Source organism: Petromyzon marinus, unplaced genomic scaffold (genome assembly GCF_048934315.1).
Source record: "Petromyzon marinus isolate PM22_M1 ecotype Great Lakes invasive population unplaced genomic scaffold, UKy_Petmar_22M1.pri1.0 PM_G_Scaffold_50, whole genome shotgun sequence".
Taxonomy (NCBI): Eukaryota; Metazoa; Chordata; class Hyperoartia; order Petromyzontiformes; family Petromyzontidae; genus Petromyzon; species Petromyzon marinus.
In genome coordinates, this window is record NW_027423003.1 from 426,699 (window position 1) to 449,935 (window position 23,237).

Consider the following 23,237-nt stretch of genomic DNA (forward strand, 5'->3'; position numbering starts at 1 on the left):
GTGTCTCTCTCCGTGGTGAGATGTTAACTACCTCACCCGGTATACAGGAAGTCGTGGGTTCGATCCCGACCCTGACGCCTGCTGTATATTTGGAGTTTGTGTGTCACTCCGTTTAGCGTCTTTGACCGATAGACATTGACACACGTATTGTTGGTTCTTTCAGTAAAGTCACGTAGATAGAAAATAAAAATAACAGATTAAATTCAATAAGATAAAGACCACTTGTGTTGCGATCGAAACGTCGTGGGTTTTTTGCTTTATTTTAAATTTTTTATTTTATTTTTATTTTATTTTCTATCTACGTAACTTTACCGAAAGAAACAAGAATATTAATTCCTGCAGTCACCAAAGTTTTAAGTCAAAACATTCACACACGTTGACAAAGCCTCACCTTGTGTTGTTGTGGGCAGGTCGCTTCTGATAACAAGAGCGGTATAGCAGCTCAAGCGGGCTTGGCCTGGTGAAAAAAAAAACTGCGTGAATATTTACAATAAAACAAAGTTACAAAGTGGCGAGCCGGGTGAAGACAAATTAAACTTAAGCGAGATAATTAAAGTAAACGCAATCAGGCGAGGGCAGGAGGCAAGGCCCCGCGTGGCTAGGCCCCGCGCTGTAAAGTTCCAACCTGGACATCGATTCCCATGCTCGCTGCTACTCAATTGACATCCCTACGAGAGAGAGCGAGGCTCTACCTTGGTAAACAACAACAACCACCACAACAACCACCACAACCACCACCACAACAACCACAATCGCAATGAGAATTTCTCACCTCGGATTTCAGTGCAGGAAGTGATAGCTTCCTGTTATCTCGTGACGTCACGCGGCAGCAGGTGACATGACGTCACTTCCGGGGAACGGGACACGCTCCTCCCACAATGAGCTTCTCCGTAAATAAAAAAATAGAGTATGAATAAATTATGCTAATGTACATTTCGATATTAGTTCATTGCAGTTCATTTGTTTATTTATTTGGTATAGCCCTGTGAGCCATTCGGCTCTTGAATCGGGTGCAACCGCAACAAACAAAAAACATGAACAAGAAAACATCTTAAAATGATTATGTGACTGTGCAAACAGAAAATACAGGAAAAAATATCAAAATATTCCTGAAATAGCACCGTACACCAACTCTGTGTGCAAAAATCCCAGTGGGATGCAAGTCAAATAACAACAACAATAACCACAATAGAATCAGAATCAGAAAGGGTTTTATTCGCCATGAAAGTTCACACCGACACGGAATTTACTTTGGCAGGATGGTGCATACATTCAACATATAGGAATCTAAAATCTTAAATAAGTTTTAAACAAGTCTTACTATAATAATAAGGGTTAAAAGTCTAACACCAAGGGGCTGAAGTATGTAAAATTGAATAAATATCGAATATAAAATAGCTTTAAGATATAATTGAAAAATAAAAAATGCAAATAGGTTAACATAGTTAATATCGGCAAGGTGTCATTATGTAGATAACTAAGATTAAGGCCATCAGTCTAACTCCGTACTACAATAAACATTAACATGACCTAAACCAAAAAAACTTTTCGAAATCACCACAATAAAAGCCATAAATGCAATGTAACAGTGATCATAGGGAGTGTGACCGAATTTTTAACAATAAACTATATACATAAATTATAACGCCAAAATCTAGAGCCATATTTTAGGCCACTGAATAGCAGTGGCAGCTAGGGGTGTACAACTCCTCTAGAGCAGTTTTGAGTGAAGATCTCATAGGTAGTGATTCAAGTTGCAGTTTATTGGCAATAGCATTCCAGACCCTGGGGTCATGAATAGCAAAGGCCCTTCCTCCAGTTTTTGTACGGCAATAGGGAATGTGAAGCTGGTAAATGAGTGAAGACCTGAGGTCAAATTTGTTCTTTGAAACAGAGAGGAGATCCAGTAGGTAGTCTGCGGAATTTTTTGTAAGTACATCGTGAATAAATAAGATCTGGTGCACAAGCCGTCGAACTTTAAGAGATGTTAAGTTTGACCCAATGTAGAGATCACAGTGGTGAGTCTATGGGGCAGTGTTGAGTCTATGGGCAGTGTTGAGTCTATGGGCAGTGTTGAGTCTATGGGCAGTGTTGAGTCTATGGGCAGTGTTGAGTCTACGGGCAGTGTTGAGTCTATGGTGCAGTGTTGAGTATATGGGCAGTGTTGAGTCTACGGGCAGTGTTGAGTCTACGGGCAGTGTTGAGTCTATGGTGCAGTGTTGAGTATATGGGCAGTGTTGAGTCTACGGGCAGTGTTGAGTCTACGGGCAGTGTTGAGTCTATGGGCAGTGCTGAGTCTATTATGGTGCAGTGTTGAGTCTATGGTGCAGTGTTGAGTCTATGGGCAGTGTTGAGTCTATGGGCAGTGGTGAGTCTCTGGGCAGTGCTGAGTCTATGGGCAGTGCTGAGTCTATGGGCAGTGCTGAGTCTATGGGCAGTGTTTATCAGTTCTACAGAATCTGAGCCTCGCTCGCACTGCGTGTTCGCCTATCCGCACTACGATTTATAAAAGCGCCCTGCTAAGGCCTCACGTGATAGCAGCCCTGCCGAGTCGCCTGCCCGTGATTCAAGGCACGGGACGTCGAATCTCCTCCTCCACCACGACCACACGAGGACATTGTTTTGTTTGTAACCTCACCACGAAGGAGGATATAGCTCAAGACCCCCCCCCCCCAGACACCTACGCAGCGTTGCGCTGGTGAGTGCCGTGTTGAGGCCTATTCCGGGAGTGTCACCGGTCTCGGCTAGATTGCCCAGCCGACCGAGGCGGCACTTTGGCCGGCTACAGATGCCGCTGTCATGCGATGGCCTCCATAGAGACCTGGAAGATGGTCTCTAGGTTATGTTGTGGGTTAGCAAGCTTCCCAAGGATGCGTGAAGGCTGCCGCTCGGCTTTTGTAACGAATCTTTGCTGCGTGTTTTAAACTTGAATTATTTGCAATGCACGCGTGTCAATGTGCTCTAGAGGAGTTGTACAACCCTAGCTGCCACTGCTGTTCAGTGGCCTAAATTATGGCTCTAGATTTTGGTGTTATAATTTTTTTATGTAGTTTATTGTTAAAAATTCGGTCACAGTCCCTATGATCACTGTTACATTGGATTTATGGCTTTTATTTTGGTGATTTCGAAAAGTTTTTTTTTGTTTTGGCCATGTTTTTGTTTATTGTAGTACGGAGTTAGACTGATGGCTTTAATCTTAGTTGTCTTGTGGTTGTTGTTGTTATTTGACTTGCATCCCACTGGGATTTTTGCACACAGCATTGGTGTACGGTGCTATTTCAGGAATATTTTGATATTTTTTTCCTATATTTTCTGTTTGCACAGTCACATAATCACTTTAAGATGTTTTCTTGTTCATGTTTTTTGTTTGTTGCGGTTGCACCCGATTCAAGAGCCGAATGGCTCACAGGGCTATACCAAATAAATGAACTATGAACTATGCGTCGCTCAAAGACTTCACTCGAGTGTGTCGTGTTCAAGCTCGCTTTGTCTACCTTAGGAGCTTACAAAGTGCCGCCCAATAATTTACCGTGCGTCTGCCTCTTAGACCGAGTGAATCGCTTGAACAAGTGCACATTCAGAAGCGTAAACTCTGCGAGTATCTCGTTTTGAATCTTGATGTGAAGCTTTCGTGACTGCAGTAATTCATATTCTTAGCTCTTTCGGTAAAGTCAGAGTTGAAAGGAAACAATAAAGCAATAAAATATATATAAAACAATAAAAATTCTCACGACGTTTCGACCTGATGACGACCGTTTGTGTTATGGTCGAAACGTTGTGAGAAATTTTATTGTTTTATATATATTTTATTATTTTATTGTTTACCTTCAACGTGACTTTACCGAAAGAGCTAAGAATATCTCATTTTATTCATAGTCTGTGTTTCCAAGGACAAAAAAATTGCACATTCTCATTACCAATACATCGACCTGGCTGGCGGTCACAGTTGCCAGGAGCCCCTTTCCCTGTCGGCTTGACATTTTTTTCAACTCAATTGTTTTTTTTACACAGCTCTTGGACAGACGTGCGGCAGTGTTGGTTTATATCCTGGAAGGTGCTCTCACTTCAGGGGATGTTTCATTGATGGGAAAAAAAACCTGAGCTGGGGCTGTAATCAATGTTGTTTTATTGATCTAGTTTAAAACATCAGCACGAACATCGGTGCCAAACTAACACGATGTGAGGCGCTAGATTTGAAGCTTTCGCGATGTGCAAGGATTCATACTCTTTGGATTTTTTTCGGTAAAGTCGCGGGGGTAAAAAAAAATAAAGTTAAACCCAAGTTAAACTTTAGCAGCCTTATAGTTTACAGCAGTATGCTCTGCAAGGCAACCAGTTTGTCAGCTTAACTACTGCCTCCTGCCTCTGGTTCACGTGTGTAACGCTCTTCAACCTGCACACGGCCATCTCTCCGTCCCCAACCCCCTGCAGCATAACAGAAGGCGGCTTAACTTAGCCCCCCCCACGGCCCTTCTTATCTCCCCCCCCCCCTTAACCTGTATACAATCTCGGGTGTCTTAGAGTTCTCTTCACCTGATGCAGCAATTTTGCCGTGACGGTTTCCACCTCAAGACGGAAGCTTGTGCTGCTGCCTCCGAAACGTCGTGATTTTAATTGTTGTTTTTTTCATTTATTTATTTTATAGATTTTTTTTTACCTACGTGACTTTAGCAAAAAAACCAACGAGTCCAATGCGAGGAGGCGTTTCCCCCAACGTTCGTTTTCTGCGGTGGCAAAAAATGCAGCCTCTGCAAAACGATGAGAACCTAAACATTTTTCTCAACGCAGGAGGAACATGTCCATCAGTGAGGGAGCCTTAGGCATGCATCCAATTGTCCCTTGTGAAGGAGGAGGTCTTTAACCCGGCATGGTTGTCACCTGGTGTACAGGAGGTCGTGGGGTTTGATACCGACCCTGACACTCCCTGCTCTATCTTTGGAGTTGACGTTTCTCGCGCCCCGCGGCCGCGTGGATTTCTCTCCCCGAATCCTCCGGTTTTTTCCCCTCCACATTCAGAAACGCCACGCGTTTAGAGTATTTTGCCCTGAATGTCCACTTGATATCAGCCCACCATTTATGGGCCAGGTCTCTTCTTGAAAAGAGCTATGTAGCACGGTGGTGTGCTTCACGTGGCAACATGAAACATTGGTTACTTTTATTAGTATATATATTTTTAAAGTGATTTGTTTTACTCTTCCTGTAACTCTACACTCACGCCGTGTTTTTGTTTTGTGTTTGTTGTCATGTTCTGACCCAGTGCCACAGCTGGACATCTGTGACAAAAAGAGCTTCGTAGCGCTTTGGATTCCTCCTCTTGCAGTCTAAATAAATATCATTCCCACTGCTCCTCCCACTCCCTCCCCTTCACCCCTCCTAGCCAAGTGAAGGAAGCCGCCAGGCCGACCATCTGCCACCCCCCCCCCCCCCCCCATGGAGACTTTCTCCACCACCACCCATTTAGTGGCCTTGCTGGTCGTTGTGCTGGGCGACCGTCACAACCCCTTCGCCCTGCCCCTTGACCGTGAGTAGCAAACAGCGCCGCTACCCCACTTGAGACGATGCCCCCTCTCAACGCTACTCCCGCTAAAGGCCATCGACTAAACTCGACTCTTTTGACTTCACCAGGCAATGCCCACTGAGCTTCGTGGCTCTTTTTTTTTCAGAAGCGCCCCGGCTCCTGCAAATGATGGCTTCAACGAAGCACTTTGACATTCAAGCGGGGCCGAGTACTCGAAACACTTGTGGGTATCTGTGTGAGTAGTGTGTGGGTCTCTCTGTGAGTAGTGTGTGGGTATCTGTGTGAGTAGTGTGTGGGTATCTGTGTGAGTAGTGTGTGGGTCTCTCTGTGAGTAGTGTGTGGGTATCTGTGGGTCTCACACAGAGACACACAGACTACTCACGCAGAGACCCACAGACTACTCACAGAGAGACCCACACACTACTCACAGAGAGACCCACACACTACTCACACAGAGACCAACACACTACTCACAGAGAGACCCACACACTACTCACTCAGAGACCCACACACTACTCACACAGAGACCCTCACATTACTCACATAGAGACCCAGACACTACTCACTCAGAGACCCACACACTACTCACACAGAGACCCACAGGCTACTCACTCAGAGACCCACACACTACTCACTCAGAGACCCACACTACTCACACAGAGACCCTCACACTACTCACATAGAGACCCACACACTACTCACTCAGAGACCCACACTACTCACACAGAGACCCTCACACTACCCACATAGAGACCCAGAGACTACTCACTCAGAGACCCACACACTGCTCACACAGAAACCCACAGACTACTCACTCAGAGACCCACAGACTACTCACAGAGAGACCCACACACTACTCACAGAGAGACCCACACACTACTCACAGAGATACCCACACACTACTCACACAGAGACACACACACTACTCACAGAGAGACCCACACACTACTCACACAGAGACCCTCACACTACTCACATAGAGACCCAGACACTACTCACTCAGAGACCCACACACTACTCACACAGAGACCCACAGACTACTCACATAGAGACCCAGACACTACTCACTCAGAGACCCACACACTACTCACACAGAGACCCACAGACTATTCACTCAGAGACCCACAGACTACTCACAGAGAGACCCACACACTACTCATAGAGAGACCCACACACTACTCAGAGATACCCACACACTACTCACACAGAGACACACACACTACTCACAGAGAGACCCACACACTACTCACTCAGAGACCCACACACTACTCACACAGAGACCCTCACACTACTCACATAGAGACCCAGACACTACTCACTCAGAGACCCACACACTACTCACACAGAGACCCACACACTACTCACACAGAGACCCGCAGACTACTCACTCAGAGACCAACACACTACTCACACAGAGAGCCACACACTACTCACAGAGAGACCCACACACTACTCAGAGAGAGACTCACACACTACTCACACAGGGACCCACAGACTACTCACACAGAGACCCACAGACTACTCACACAGAGACCCTCACACTACTCACATAGAGACCCAGAGACTACTCACTCAGAGACCCACACACTACTCACACAGAGACCCACAGACTACTCACTCAGAGACCCACAGACTACTCACAGAGAGACCCACACACTACTCAGAGAGACCCACACACTACTCACAGAGATACCCACACACTACTCACTCAGAGACCCACACACTACTCACACAGAGACCCTCACACTACTCACATAGAGACCCAGACACTACTCACTCAGAGACCCACACACTACTCACACAGAGACCCACAGACTACTCACATAGAGACCCAGACACTACTCACTCAGAGACCCACACACTACTCACACAGAGACCCACAGACTACTCACTCAGAGACCCACAGACTACTCACAGAGAGACGTACACACTACTCATAGAGAGACCCACACACTACTCAGAGATACCCACACACTACTCACACAGAGACCCACAGACTACTCACTCAGAGACCCACAGACTACTCACAGAGAGACGTACACACTACTCATAGAGAGACCCACACACTACTCAGAGATACCCACACACTACTCACACAGAGACACACACACTACTCACACAGAGACCCGCAGACTACTCACTCAGAGACCCACACACTACTCACACAGAGAGCCACACACTACTCACAGAGAGACCTACACACTACTCAGAGAGAGACTCACACACTACTCACACAGAGACCCACAGACTACTCACACAGAGACCCACAGACTACTCACACAGAGACCCACACACTACTCACACAGAGACCCACACACTACTCACACAGAGAGACCCACACACTACTCACACAGAGAGACCCACACACTACTCACACAGAGAGACCCACACACTACTCACACAGAGAGAACCACACACTACTCACAGAGAGACCCACACACTACTCACACACAGAGACCCACACACTACTCACACAGAGACCCACACACTACTCACACAGAGACCCACACACTACTCACACAGAGACCCACAGTCTATCACACAGAGACCCACAGACTACTCACACAGAGACCCACGCACTACTAACAGAGAGACCCACAGACTACTCACACAGAGACCCACACACTACTCACAGAGATACCCATAGACTACTCACACAGAGACCCACAGACTACTCACACAGAGACCCACACACTACTCACACAGAGACCCACATACTACTCACACAGAGACCCACAGACTACTCACACAGAGACCCACACACTACTCACACAGATACCCACACACTACTCACACAGAGATCCACACACTACTCACACAGAGACCCTATTAACACTCTGCTGTATTTTCGCCCGCAGCTGCGGTTATCATCTCTGGCCACGTACGGTACCAAAGAAGCTCACATCAGGTGTATGCAGCAAAGCAGCAACCTCCTGAAACACGACGGAAAGGTGCATGGTTGCGACATCACACACACACACGTACAGGGCCCAGTTGAGTACGCAGTTTGTTAAGGTGCAGCACTGCAAGTACTTGCTCAGCCCGGAGCGACCCCCCCCACCCTCGGGAGCGACCTCTGCCCGCTCGCTGTATCTGCCCCCCCCCCCACCACCGCCTCACACAGCCAACCCCCCGTCGATGCTGTCGGAGCCAGACAGGATGTACAGGGCGAGAGAGGGAGAGGCGGTGTACATGGAGTGCTCGGTGTGGCCGCCCGCCACCATCCTGTGGTGAGACCGAACGCTGCGCCTGAGCGTCCGTCCCTCTCCGCCTCTCCTCTCGCTCTCCGCTCGCTGGAGACTCTTTTTGTTTATTTCACCGCCTGATGCCCACCGAGCCGTGCAGCTGTTTTTCAGAAGCTACCCGGCCATGTCGCAAACGACGGCCCTGACGACGCGCCTCGAAGCTCCCTGTCGCGAGGGCTGTACGTGCCCTGAACTTCTTTCGCACCCTACGTGGCCAACCATGCTAATCTGTGCCTCCGTGGATCTGGGTGTCTGTGGGTCTCTCTGTATGTGTATGTGCCCTGAACTTCTTTCGCACCCTACGTGGCCAACCGTGCTAATCAGAGGCACGAGAGCCGAGTCTGTTTTGTGAATGCCGCCAGCGGGTTTGCATGGCTGACCACGTACGGAGCGAAAGAAGTTCAACATAGAACACTCCCATAGACTTCAATGCTAAAGGCTCCCATAGACTTCAATGTTAAAGGCTCCCATAGACTTCAATGTTAAAGGCACCCATAGACTTCAATGTTAAAGGCTCCCATAGGCTTCAATGTTAAAGGCCCCCATAGACTTCAATGTTAAAGGCTCTCAAAGACTTCAATGTCAAAGGCTCCCATAGACTTCAATGTCAAAGGCTCGCATAGGCTTCAATGTTAAAGGCTCCCATAGGCTTCAATGTTAAAGGCTCCCATAGACTTCAATGTTAAAGGCTCCCATAGGCTTCAATGTTAAAGGCTCCCATAGGCTTCAATGTTAAAGGCTCCCATAGGCTTCAATGTTAAAGGCTCCCATATGCTTCAATGTTAAAGGCTCCCATAGACTTCAATGTTAAAGACTCCCATAGACTTCAATGTTAAAGGCTCCCATAGACTTCAATGTTAAAGGCTCCCATAGACTTCAATGTTAAAGGCTCCCATAGACTTCAATGTTAAAGGCTCCCATAGGCTTCAATGTTAAAGGCCCCCATAGACTTCAATGTTAAAGGCTCCCATAGACTTCAATGTCAAAGGCTCCCATAGACTTCAATGTCAAAGGCTCGCATAGGCTTCAATGTTAAAGGCTCCCATAGGCTAACATTTATAATTTTGCGCGCGCGGGGGCGGGGTAGGGCGACTGTCGATGGCCGCCACGCGGACGTGGCTCAGAGCGAGAGAGCGAGAGGGGCACTCAACGCGGCGGAGGGCCGCGTGAACCTCGCCGCCCCAACGTCCCCCGGGACGTTCGCCTCCGCGTCTCCCGAAGCCGCCGACCCCGGATCTCAAATCCCCCGACGGCATCGCCGTCAAACCTCAACGGTTCACGCCCCCCGCCTGCCCCCCCCCCACGCCTTCCCGCGCACCGCCAGGTTCAGGAACTACCGGAGCTTGAATGTTGAGGGCGAGCGCTTCCAGATCTTCGAGAATGGCACCCTTCACATCGTGGACTTGCGGCGCGAGGACACGGACACTTACACCTGCTTCGCCACCAACAACCTCAACACAGACCAGCTGCGGGCGCACCTCTCCGTCGAAGGTGAGCAAAGTCGCCGCCGGCAACAAACCCGCCGGCCGGAATCCCTCTCCGATCCGGCGCCGAGCCGTTAACCGCCGCCGTCGAAGACGAAGATCCCCCGCCGTGTAGCCTCAACAGGCCGCGGGGGCGAGCGCCGTTAGCGAGCGGCGCCTGTGAAGGCCGGCACGGCGCACGAGGGGGTGGGTGGCCGGCGCCACGCCCGACCGCCTTTGTCTCCCCGGTGCTGGCGATGTTCGTCACACACCGCGCCGGGTGCTCGTTTGAGGCTGAGTCGACCTTACGGGAGGCCCAAGACCGGTTCAGATAATCGTCACCGCGTGTTGGTGGCCGTGAGCGGGAATCGAACTTGGGTTCGCTGGGTTCGTAGCGCGGTGTAGCGCGGCGTAGACCACTACACCCGCCGCCGCCACCACCGCCGCCACCATTAACTACCACCACCATCACCCCCACAACCACCTCCACAGTGGCGCCGGGCGGTGAGGAGGAGGACGAGGAGGAGGACGAGGAGGAGGGCCAGGACGATGGCAAGGAGGCCTCTACGTCCTCGCCATCGGCCCTCAACGCCGGTAGCGGCCGTGACGGCGGTGCTGACGAGGGCGAGGATGACGACAACGAGCTGTTAGCTACCTCGCCAGGTACGCGGGAGGGCGGCGGCTTGGATCGTCTGACCACCCTGACGATGCAAATGGCCGTAGTCAGCCCAATGAGGTCGGCGGCGCGGAAATTCCTGGGTTTTCAAAAAACTGGGTTTCGGCCACCCCGCGAATCTCCATTGGCTGCTCGGGTTCCCAAGTGCTTGCTTCATTCATGCTTGGATTCAATGTTAAAGGCTCCCATAGACTTCAATGTTAAAGGCTCCCATAGACTTCAATGTTAAAGGCTCCCAAAGACTTCAATGTTAAAGGCTCCCATAGACTTCAATGTTAAAGGCTCCCATAGACTTCAATGTTAAAAGCTCCCATAGACTTCAATGTTAAAGGCTCCCATAGACTTCACTGTTAAAGGCTCCCATAGACTTCACTGTTAAAGGCTCCCATAGACTTCACTGTTAAAGGCTCCCATAGACTTCACTGTTAAAGGCTCCCATAGACTTCACTGTTAAAGGCTCCCATAGACTTCACTGTTAAAGGCTCCCATAGACTTCACTGTTAAAGGCTCCCATGGACTTCACTGTTAAAGGCTCCCATAGACTTCACTGTTAAAGGCTCTCATAGACTTCACTGTTAAAGGCTCCCATAGACTTCACTGTTAAAGGCTCCCATAGACTTCAATGTTAAAGGCTCCCATAGACTCACGGAGGTGCACACATCGAGGGCAGTCAACAAAGTTCCGGTCAAACGGAGATAAACTAACGCTTTGACAATACAAAAGATTCTCAGCATCGTAACTCTGGGCAGGGGTTTGCTGTTTTGGCAAAGAGCGTTGTTGACACGCGGGGGGTGGCGGTGGTGGTGGTGGTGGTGCACCGCTCACTGCAGAGGAGTTACAATCGGGCACCCGACGTCGATGATGTGACAGTCGGCGTTTTAATTTACCAAATAGTTTTAAACGTAGTGTGATGGATCGTCTCTCTGAATGAGTGATTGGGTGGGTGGGTGAGTGGCTGAGTGAACAAGTGAGGAAGAGGTTTCAGTCTCAACTACCAACAACCTCCAACAAATCTTCCATCCCCTAGGAGGTGGTGGCGGTGGTGGTTTTGGTGGTATTGGTGGTGTTGGTGGTGTTGGTGGTGTTGGTGGTGTTGGTGGTGGTGGGGGTGGCGGTGGTGTTGGTGGTGTTGGTGATGGTGTTGGTGGTGTTGGTGGTGGTGGTGGTGTTGGTGTTGTTGGTGGTGTTGGTGGTGGTGTTGGTGGTGGTAGTGGTGGTGTTGGTGGTGGTGGTGTTGGTGGTGTTGGTGGTGATGGTGGTGGAAATGGAGGAGGAGGCGGAGGGTTGTAAGAGGCCCCCCGGTACTCGTACATGGCTCTCATCGTAGCGATGGCGACTGACGTCTCGTTTCTCCGCTTGCCCCTTTGCAGCGACGTCAGCGGCGACAACGTCAGCGGGGCGGGCGTCCGCCACCAGCAAGGCGTCTTGCTGCCCCGGTGCCGCTTGGCCCACGGCGCTTCTGCTCACGCTGGTGCCGTCGTTGGCGCGCGGCGGCGACGTCTAGAAGGAAGCTTTTCTTTCTCGCTCTCGCAAAAATCTTTACGATTTGTGATGCCCCGTTGCGTTCTGACATCGTTTCTCGTTTCCACGCATTCACGTTGTCCCGAGTTTTATTCGGGGAAAAAAGTAACGCGCCGTGTGCCCGCGACGTCTCGCGGAGAGCCGTCTTGCGTGACGATTTTAAACGCGAGTTGCGACTGAGTCATGCCCTGAAGTTGTTCCGTGCTGCTGCTGCCGTGCTGAAGACGTAATCATAAAGGCGCCAAGTTAGCTGTTGCTGCTGTTGTTGACACAAATGTTGCCGTTGTTGATGGTCCAGCTGAGGCAGGGAGAAGGTGCCAGAGTCTTGCGGGGCGAACGCTGTTGTGGATCTGGGGGGGGCGCTGTGGTGCTCTGTGAGTGATGTACAGCAACGGGAGACGAGTTTTGTGCGTCCGTCTCGTCTCACACGCTTAGGTGAGGACATCACTGACGAAGAATAATATTTTGTTACCAGGTTAAGAAGGGCCCACAACTGGGGCCTATCGTTGGCTTCCGATTTCACCGATTTTCCTCGAGTCGAAATAAAAACATCTGATTGTGAATATAACAGCACGAGCTTTAACTACCCGGCTTCGCCCGGGACTTGGATTCACCACACCCGGCCGCCTTTGTCTGCCGATGTTCACACCACAACATTTACTCGTTTGAGGCTGAGTCGACCTAGGGGAGGCCCAGGACCGGTTGAAATAATCGTCACCGGTGGTGGCCGTGAGCGGGAATCGAACTCGGGTCGCCGGGTTCGTAGCGCAGCGTAGCGCTAACCGCTACACTACCGCTCCCCCCCCCACACACAGACACACACAGACACACACACAGACACACAGACACACACAGACAACGCTAACCGCTACACTACAATGTGTTACGCTTCCACGTGCGCGGGTCACGTGACAGATTTGATGTCACAGCTCACTTGCCGTGCAAAAAATAAATGCATTATTGAGCTCCCCCCCCCCCCCCCCCCCATAAAATAGAAGCTAAAAGTGTATTTTTATGTTTGCACGGTGTACAGTCTGGAAAGTACCCACATGGCAAATTTAAAGTTTGTTGCATGTCGGGAAGTACGCTAAACATTTTGAACAGACACATAATCACAACTTTGCCTTTTATATATCTGGAGATAAGGGAAACTACCGTTCGCAAACTATCACGGTTTGAAAGAGACGCTTAACGACGCCTCGGTGGTGTTTAAAGAAGTTGTTACCACGTAAAATCTCCACATTCAATGGGGAACAAAATAAACACATCATGCTCCAGTTTAAATGCCCCGACCACCTGTGAGATCACCACGGAGCTTAGGCCAAGTTCGCTGACAGGTCACGGGACAGACCCAGATGCCATGGATTGACTGAGACAATTGGCAGATGCACTACAGTACACATCCACACCCACCCTTCCACTCATCCGCCGACCGATCCACCCACCCTTTCACTCAATTACCCACCCACTCATCTACCCATCCAGTCATTCGCCCACTCACCTACCCACCCACTCACCTACCCATCCACTCACCTACCCACTCACCTACCGACTCACTCACCTACCCACTCACCTACCCACCCACTCACCTACCCACCCACTCACCTACCCACTCACTCACCTACCCATCCACTCACCTACCCACCAACTCATCTACCCATCCAGTCATTCGTCCACTCACTCACCTACCCACCCACTCACCTACCCACTCACCCATCCACTCATCTACCTACCCACTCACCTACCCACTCACTCACCCACTCACTCACCTACCCACCCACTCACCTACCCACCCACTCACCTACCCACCCACTCATCTACCCATCCAGTCATTCGCCCACTCACCCCACACCGCACCGTTTGAACCTCTTCCTCCTGCGCTGATACGAGCCGTCATCAAAGATGTCCGCAGCCACCGGGTCCACGACCCAGTGATTGCTTCTGCCCGGCCGACCCGGCCTTCTGGGCACTTTAACAAAGCAGTCTTCAAACGTGAGGCAGCGACGGACAGAGTTTCCCCACTTCTTATTGTTCTGATAGAAGGGGAAGTTCTCTGTAATGAAGCGACGGATGTCCCTCGCTGTCAGGCGCCCCTCGGCCGGGATGACAATCGCCATCGCTATGCGAGCGATGTACGAGTATGGAGGCCTCTTACCCCCTCCACCTCCACCACCTACACTCCTCCATCACCAACACCACCTCCTAGGGGATTGAAAATGTTGAGGTTGTTGGCAGTTGAGACTGAAATATGTTCCTCACTTGTTCACTCACCCACTCACTCCCCCACTTACCCACCCAATCACTCAGTCACCCACCCACTTACCCACCCCAATCACTCAGTTACCCACCCACTCACTCACCCACCCACCCAATCACTCAGTCACCCACCCACTCACCCACCCACTCACCCACCCATTCATTCACAATTACCCACTCACTCACCCACTCACACACTCACCGACTCACTCACCCACCCACTCATTCACACAATTACTCACCCACTCACTCACCCACTCACTCACTTACCCACTCACTCACACACCCACTCACCCATTCACTCACCTACCCACTCACTCACACACTCACTCACTCATTCACCCACTTACCCACACATTCACACACCCACCCACTCACTCACCCATTCACCCACTTACCCATCCAATCACTCAGTTACCCACCCACTCATTCACATAATTACTCACCCACTCACTCACACACCCACTCACTCACCCACTCATTCACACACCCACTCACTCACCCACTCATTCACAATTACTCACACACTCACCCTCTCAGCCAATCAGCCACCCCCTCACTCACCCTCTCAGCCAATCAGCCACCCCCTCACTCACACACTCACCCAATCAACCACCCCCTCACTCACCCTCTCAGCCAATCAGCCACCCCCTCACTCAACCTCTCAGCCAATTAGCCACCCTCACTCACCCACTCAGCCAATTAGCCACCCCCTCACTCAACCTATCAGCCAATTAGCCACCTTCTCACTCACCCAGTCGTCCAGCTGACTCCACCAAACGCTTGGCTACGTACTGTGCGATGTCAACATCTCCATATATATACAACATACATATAACATACATACAGCATACATACAACACACATACAACACACGTATAACATACATATAACATACAACACACAGACAGCAAAGCCGCGTCCACAAACTACACGCCAACATCATCATCATTATTAGTGCGCTTGGTGCAAATCGAGAAAGTTGAGACATGGCTCCTCCTCCTCCTGCTGCTGAGAAGAGAGGCTGTTGGTGGTGGAGGAGGAGGAGACGAGCGTGGGGCACCCCACCCCCTCCTGCTGCTGCTGCTCCCTGCCCGGCACCTTCACCACCACCTTCACCACCTTCACCACCACCACCTTCACCACCACCATCACCATCACCACCTCCACCACCTTCACCACCACCTACACCACCACCGCCACTGCTGCTGCTGCTGGAGTGAGCGATGCGCTGGGGAGGCCTCCTCTGTGTGCTGGGTCTCTGGGGAGGCCTCCTCTGTGTGCTGGGTCTCTGGGGAGGCCTTCTCTGTGTGCTGGGTCTCTGGGGAGGCCTCCTCTGTGTGCTGGGTCTCGGCGTCAACTCGCTGCCCACTTTGTGTCTTCTCGCACGCACGAGAACGCCTCTCCATCCCCGCCAAGGTCAGCGAGTGTGAGAGAGTGTGTCACAGAGTGTTAATGAGTGTGAGAGAGTGTGTCACAGAGTGTTAATGAGTGTGAGTGTGTCACAGAGTGTTAATGAGTGTGAGAGAGAGTGTCACAGAGTGTTAATTAGTGTGAGAGAGTGTGACAGAGTGTTAATGAGTGTGAGAGCGTGTCACAGAGTGTGAGAGAGGGTGACAGAGTGTGACAGAGTGTTAATGAGTGTGAGAGAGTGTGTCACAGAGTGTCAATGAGTGTGAGAGAGTGTCACAGAGTGTTAATGAGTGTGAGAGTGTTTCACAGAGTGTTAATGAGTGTGAGAGAGTCACAGAGTGGTAACGAGTGTGAGAGAGTGTGACAGAGTGTTAATGAGTGTGAGAGAGTGTGACAGAGTGTTAATGAGTGTGAGAGAGTGTCACAGTGTTAATGAGTGTGAGAGAGTGTTAATGAGTGTCAGAGAGTGTCACAGAGTGAGTGTACTAGTGTGTGTGTGTCTGTGTGTCCGTGTGAGTGTACTAAGAGGTTGGGCCTTACCATCAGCCCCACCAAAACTAAGCACCTGCCTGGGTATTTTGTACTATCGGACACTCCACCCCCACAACTCCCAATCAGTGATGGGGCAGTTGTGGATAGAGTGGAGAGTTTCCCATACCTGGGCAGTGTGCTTATGACCGGCTCCAGTTTAACAGCAGAGGTCTCACTCCGAATCAGTCGAGCGGCAATATATTTTCATCGGTTGCGTAACGCTGTGTGGAAGCTTCCTGGTCTGTCGCTCAGCACGAAGCTTCAGGTCTTCTCGGCCATGGTCATTCCCTCCCTTCTCTACGCTTGCGAAACGTGGACCCCCTTAATGGAACATCTTCGCCGGTTGAAACATTTAGGCTGGCCTGCCTACGATCCATCCTGGGTTTAACCAGGCTGGATTGTGTGAGGAGCTCACAAATCCTTGAAAGATCTGGGCAAGGTCCCATCGGTGAGCTCCTCCGGCGGGCAAGGATTCGTTGGCTGGGTCATGTAGCCCAGCCACCGGATCGAGTGGGCTAAACGGGCGAGGCACGGGCTAGAGAAGAGATGGAGTGATGTGGTACAGGAGGACGTGGAGCTGAGTGGACTTGCCGATGACCGGTACCAGCGGTGTCAAGATCGGCCTCTGTGGAGGAGGCTCGTGAAGGACGCTACTGGGCAGTTGGAGGCAGTCGCCCTCCAACAACAACGGAGGGCGTAGGGGCGACGCTCACAACAACGAGCGGAGCGCTGGGTGGATAAAGCACAGCAGGTTGGCACAGTAGGGGGCACAGGTGGTGCATCAGCCAGTCATCTCAGTCATCTTAGTCGACCCGTGGCATTTGGGTCTGCCCCGTGACCTCCTGCCAGCGGGCGTTCGACACTTCATGTGGCCTCAAGGTGCACATGGCCTGGCACAAGCGTCGTGGTGACGTCACCGCCACTTAGTGGCGAATGGCGATTGTTGTTGTGTACGTGTGTGTGTGTACGTGTATGTGTGTACGTGTGGGGAGCGGTAGTGTAGCGGTTAGCGCGCTGCGCTATGAACCTGGCGACCCGGGTTCGATTCCCGCTCACGGCCAACACCAGTGACGATTATCTGAACCGGTCCTGGGCCTCCCCTAGGTCGACTAAGCCTCAAATGTGTACCTGGTGCGCTTGATAAAAAACATTGCCACTGGGGAGACAAAGGCGGTCGGGCGTGGTGCTGGCCTCCCACCCCCTCGTGTACCGTTACCGGCCTTCATAGGTGCTCGCTAACAGCACTTGCCCCTACAGTCTGTTAAGGCTATATGGGGGATCTTTGTTTTTTGTGTGTGTATGTGTGTGTGTAAGACTAATTGTACGTGTGTACGTGTGTGTGTATGTGTGTGTGTGTAAGTGTACGTGTGTGTGTACGTGTATGTGTGTGTACGTGTGTGTACGTGTGTGTGTAAGTGTACGTGTGTGTGTACGTGTGTGTGTACGTGTGTGTACGTGTGTGTGTATACGCGTGTGTGTGTACGTGTGTGTACGTGTGTGTTTACGTGTGTGTGTGTGTACTACGTGGCCGGGAGTCAGAGCCATTCCCTGTACACCTTGGGGTGCGACAGGGATGTCCTCTGGCTCCCACATTATTTAACATCTATTTTGACCACGTAGTTCGTGAAGCCTCCAATAGCTGTACCAGGGGAATCTCCATATGGTACAGATATAATGGGAGGCTAATCGATGCCCGGGTGCGGTCAAGGGATGGCTCCCTATTGCTCAACCACGTTATGTATGCTGATGATTTGGTAATAGCTGCTCAGTCAGAGGAGGAGTTGGAGACGCTGCTGCTGAGACTGGAGCGTGCCACTAAGAGGTGGGGCCTTACCATCAGCCCCACCAAAACTAAGCACCTGCCTGGGTATTTTGTACCATCGGACACTCCGCCCCCACAACTCCCAATCGGTGATGGGGAGGTTGTGGAGAGAGTGAAGAGTTTCCCATACCTGGGCAGTGTGCTTATGACTGGCTCCAGTTTAACAGCAGAGGTCTCACTCCGAATCAGTCGAGCGGCAATATCTTTTCATCGGTTGCGTAACGCTGTGTGAAAGCTACCTGGTCTGTCGCTCCGCACTAAGCTTCAGGTCTTCTCGGCCACGGTCATTCCCTCCCTTCTCTACGCTTGCGAAACGTGGACCCCCCTAATGGAACATCTTCGCCGGTTAGAAACATTTAGGCTGGCTTGCCTACGATCCATCCTGGGTTTAACCAGACTGGATTGTGTGAGGAGCTCACAAATCCTTGAAAGATCTGGGCAGGGTCCCATCGGTGAGCTCCTCCGGCAGGCAAGGCTGCGATGGCTGGGTCATGTAGCCCGCATGCCCAGCCACCGCATGCCGAAACAGCTTTTGTTTGGCCGGATTGAGGGGGCTAAGCGGGCGCGGCACGGGCTAGAGAAGAGATGGAGTGATGTGGTACAGGAGGACGTGGAGCTGAGTGGACTTGCCGATGACTGGTACCAGCGGTGTCAAGATCGGCCTCTGTGGAGGAGGCTCGTGAAGGATGCTACTGGGCAGTTGGAGGCAGTCGCCCTCCAACAACAACGGAGGGTGGAGGAGCGACGCTCAGAACAACGAGCGGAGCGCCGGGTGGCTAAAGCACAGCAGGTTGGCACAGTAGGGGGCACAGGTGGTGCATCAGCCAGTCATCTCAGTCAGTCGACCCGTGGCACCTGGGTCTGCCCCGTGACCTCCTGCCAGCGGGCGTTCGATACTTCACGTGGCCTCAGGGTTCACATAGCCTGGCACAAGCGTCGTGGTGACGTCACCGCCACTTAGTGGCGAATGGCGGTTGTTGTTGTGTGTGTACGTGTGTGTATGTGTGTGTGTGTGTCACTTTGTGTGTTGTGTTGTGGGGAGCGGTGGTGCAGCGGTTGGCACGCCTCGCTATGAACCCGGCGACCCGGGTTCGATTCTCGCTCACGGCCAACACCGGCGACGATTATCTGAGCCGGTCCTGGGCCTCCCCTAGATAGACTCGGCCTCAAATGAGTACCCGGTGCGGTGTGTAAACATCGCCACTGGGGAGACAAAGGTGCCCGGGCGTGTTGCTGGCCACCCTCCCCCCCACGTGTGCCGTTCCAGCCTTCATAGGTGCTGCTCGCTAACACCACTTGTCTCAACGGGCTGTTAAGGCTATATGGGGATCTTTGTCTTTATTTGTGAATGTTGAACGTCTTTCGCACCGTTTGGAGCCAACCGTGCTCATCGAACGATCGGCGGAAGGACAACAAACTGAAACACGGGAAGCAGTTTTACTAAAAAATGAATTTGTCAATCTCGTGCATAGCTCCGGTGGCTTCCTGATATCAGAAGGAAGAGCTTTCCAGACGGCCGCAGGAGCGCTCCTGAAAGCGCGCGATGCGGTGACCGCCTTTGTTTTTAGGCATCTGCGCAACTCTCGAACGTCCAGTGAAAAAGAGCTTCGCGGCTCATCGGATTCCTCCGGCACGAACGCACATCCTGGCTCCGTTTGACGGTCAGCGCAAAGCCGCCGCCGCCGCTCGCGACGCCGCCCCAGAAGTTTCGGGCGGCGGTTTGCGGTCCCCGACGAGATCGGCATTTTGCGTGAAACAAGCCCGACCCTCCCGACGCCCTTTCGCGAGTCCCGTCGAGGGGTGTGCCCGGACAAGCCCCCAGGCAGTGGCACCGCGGCCGAGCTGGGGGGGGGCGGCGGGGGGGAGCGTCTTGCCGCCCTCGTCGCAGGGAGTACGAGGTTCGCCCCGGGTCCACGTTGCCGAGGGGCGGCGTTCGTCCACCGTTGGCCGCGGCGCGATCGGTCACGTGGTCGGCGTAGCGACACGGAGAGAGAGGGGGGGAGGCCCACACGTGCACGTGTGAGCCGCAACCCTCCCTCGTGGAATATTATTTCGTGATGCCACGTTGCACGGTGGTCAGTGGCCCACCTGGGTCGATGGCCCGTCTTCGTGGCACGTAGCAAGAGAGCGACGGGAAAATGGCCGTTATCTGAAACCTCACTTAGCGCACGTTTGGTTTTGCGGTGTCAAATGTTTCGGCGCGTTTTGAAATCGATTTCAAATTGGGGATCGCCGCCGGTGAGCTGGCGACGGGGGTAACGAGGCGCCCCCCCCCCCCCCCCGCGTGCAGGGGAGCAGCACAGGGAGGTGTCGTGCGTATGGGAGAGCCATCGCCTCGTGGCCTCGGAGCAGCGCTGCCATCACCTACGGCGGCCCGAGCCACTCAGTCAGGGCTGCAACACAGAGTGTGAGCTCCGGTAACTCCATTGCACTCACACCCCCATCACACTCACACCCCCGTCACACTCACACCCCCGTCACACTCACCCCATCACACTCACACCCCCATCACACTCACACCCCCATCACACTCACACCCCCATCACACTCACACCCCCATCACACTCACACTCCCATCACACTCACACCCCCATCACACTCACACCCCCATCACACTGACACCCCCATCACACTCACACCCCCGTCACACTGACGCCCCCATCACACTCACACCCCCATCACACTCACACCCCCATCACACTCACACCCCCATCACACTCACACCCCCATCACACTCACACCCCATCACACTCACACCCCCATCACACTCACACCTCCATCACACTCACACTGACACCCCCATCACACTCACACTCCCATCACACTCACACCCCATCGCATTGACACCCACTTCACACTCACACTCCCATCACACTCACACCCCCATCACACTCACACCCCCATCACACTCACACCCCCATCACACTCACACCCCCATCACACTCACACCCCCATCACACTCACACCCCCATCACACTCACACCCCCATCACACTCACACCCCCATCACACTCACACTACCATCACACTCACACCCCCATCACACTCACACCCCCATCACACTCAAACTGCAACACAAGCAATCATCATTATCATCGGGTGTGAAAACCAAGAATATTAATCCCTGCATCCACGAAAGCTTTAAATCGAAAAATAAAATGCGTTAAGATGTTCAAACACCAAAAATAGAAACCGAATACAATCTGCATTAACCACACGCACAGACACAGAGAGAGTGTTTGTGTTGAACATGTAAACAAAACACGCTCCGATCACATTCGCATTGTCTTTGAAACTGATTGGCCCACACCCTACACTTAGAGTCGTACCCCCAGAGCACATCAAGAGGACAAAAGTACAAAGACAAAGGGTCGCTATCGGAGCATTTACAGCTGGTAGTGAGCAACTACAACATGGGACCAATAGGTACCACGTGCTCTTTGCTTCCGTCGGTAAAGTCCCCGCGGGAATAAAATAAATTAAATCCGCGACGTCTTCTTTGGTTCTTTCGGTAAAGTCACCACGTAGAATGAGAATAAAATAATAAACTAACACAATAAAATACTCACGACGTTTCGGCCACAGCACAAGTGGCCTTCTTCGAAACGTCGTGAGAATTTTATCGTGTTATTTTATTATTTTATTCTCATTCTACGTGGTGACTTTACCGAAAGAACCAAAGGAGATGAATCCTTGCAGTCACGAAAGCTTTAAATCTAAATTTTAATCCGCGACGTTTATGGGCGCAACACGAAGCTGTACGTCACCAGGTGGAGACAACCACAGCAAGGAGACAGTTGCTGAGGTGGGCAGAAGGGCTGCCATGACAAGAGGCCATGTAGGTAAGAGAGGGGGGGAGGAGGAGCAAGGGGGGAGAGATAGAGAGAGGGGGGGGGGTGTAGGGTAAAGTGACGTAGTTAGAAATAAAATAAAATAAGTAACACAAATTTAAAAGAAATCAAAATTGTTTTTCTTTTATTTCTCCCCACGCGAGTTTGCCGAAAGAACGAAAGAGTGTGAAGTGGGCAGGAGAGGGAAATATTCACGCTCTGCGCGCGTGTCTTATTTGATCTGCGCCAGGGGGTTTATCTCCTGTCGCTGTGGTGGTAGATTCACTCCAGGCACACACTGGTGAGTGGCCGCACCTCGCAAGGCATTGTGGGTTGGGGTTTACACGGCATTCCCGCTTAGAGAGGCGTCCCTGCAACGCACGCTGATGTGAAGAAGCCATCTGTGCCGGCAGCCACCAGCAAAACGTCCGTCCCGTGTGGTCAAACGTCGCGTGCGGATCGCTCTCCCGCAAGAAGCACCCGGCGGTGCTGTCAAAGCCGTAATATGGCAACGCTTGCAGTTCGCCACGTGACGGCCGTTTTCATCGGCCGCGTCGGGTGGAGGAGGGTGTGCGGCACGACATTTTACTTACGCGGTGACCCAACTGGCCCCACCACCAAAGAAATCCATCGTGAACCATCCGTGCCGCTGGACCTCTTGCCCCCAAATTTCGATTTAAAGCTTTCGTGACTGCAAGGATTGATCTTCTTTGGTTCTTTCGGTAAGGTCACGTAGAGTGAGACTAAAATAATAAAATAACACAACGTTTCGTCGTGACGTTTCGTCGTGAGAATTTTATTGTTATTTTATTATTTTATTCTCATTCTACGTGACCTTACCGAAAGAACCAAAGAAGATGAACTCGTGCCCCCACTTAGGGCCTTCCTCTTCTCCTCTGGCCACGGCTCGCTTGCCGCCCTTCTCTCTGCGGAGGGCGGCTCCGAGATGATGTAAACTCCTGC

The 23,237-nt window shown here is 51.7% G+C and overlaps 1 protein-coding gene and 1 pseudogene across 5 annotated transcripts; one reads left to right on the top strand and one right to left on the bottom strand.

Moving 5' to 3' along the window:
- Nucleotides 1–23,237, bottom strand: part of LOC116937399 (uncharacterized) — a 155,800-nt pseudogene that overhangs the window by 3,429 nt on the left and 129,134 nt on the right.
- LOC142917434 (uncharacterized) lies at nt 2,505–12,991 on the top strand. 5 transcript variants are annotated; one of them, XM_076062099.1, is made up of 8 exons: nt 2,505–2,698; nt 5,378–5,521; nt 5,664–5,753; nt 8,377–8,469; nt 8,643–8,748; nt 10,088–10,254; nt 10,719–10,889; nt 12,273–12,991. In XM_076062099.1, the coding sequence occupies exons 2-8, from the start codon at nt 5,431–5,433 to the stop codon at nt 12,404–12,406; spliced, it is 852 nt and encodes a 283-aa protein (XP_075918214.1). In that variant the 5' UTR covers nt 2,505–2,698; nt 5,378–5,430; the 3' UTR covers nt 12,407–12,991. The 5 variants fall into 5 exon arrangements, with proteins under 5 accessions (XP_075918214.1, XP_075918215.1, XP_075918216.1 ...); XM_076062100.1 differs by having other exon boundaries at nt 5,664–5,741; XM_076062101.1 differs by lacking the exon at nt 5,664–5,753.

Bases quoted from the DNA above. Each gene is read 5' to 3' on its own strand.
- LOC142917434 (XM_076062099.1), top strand. From the start codon at position 5,431: ATGGAGACTTTCTCCACCACCACCCATTTAGTGGCCTTGCTGGTCGTT. The intron at 5,522-5,663 runs GTGAGTAGCAAA...TTTTTTTTTCAG, and splicing joins CTTCGCCCTGCCCCTTGACC to AAGCGCCCCGGCTCCTGCAA. The intron at 8,470-8,642 runs GTGCATGGTTGC...CGCCTCACACAG, and splicing joins TCCTGAAACACGACGGAAAG to CCAACCCCCCGTCGATGCTG.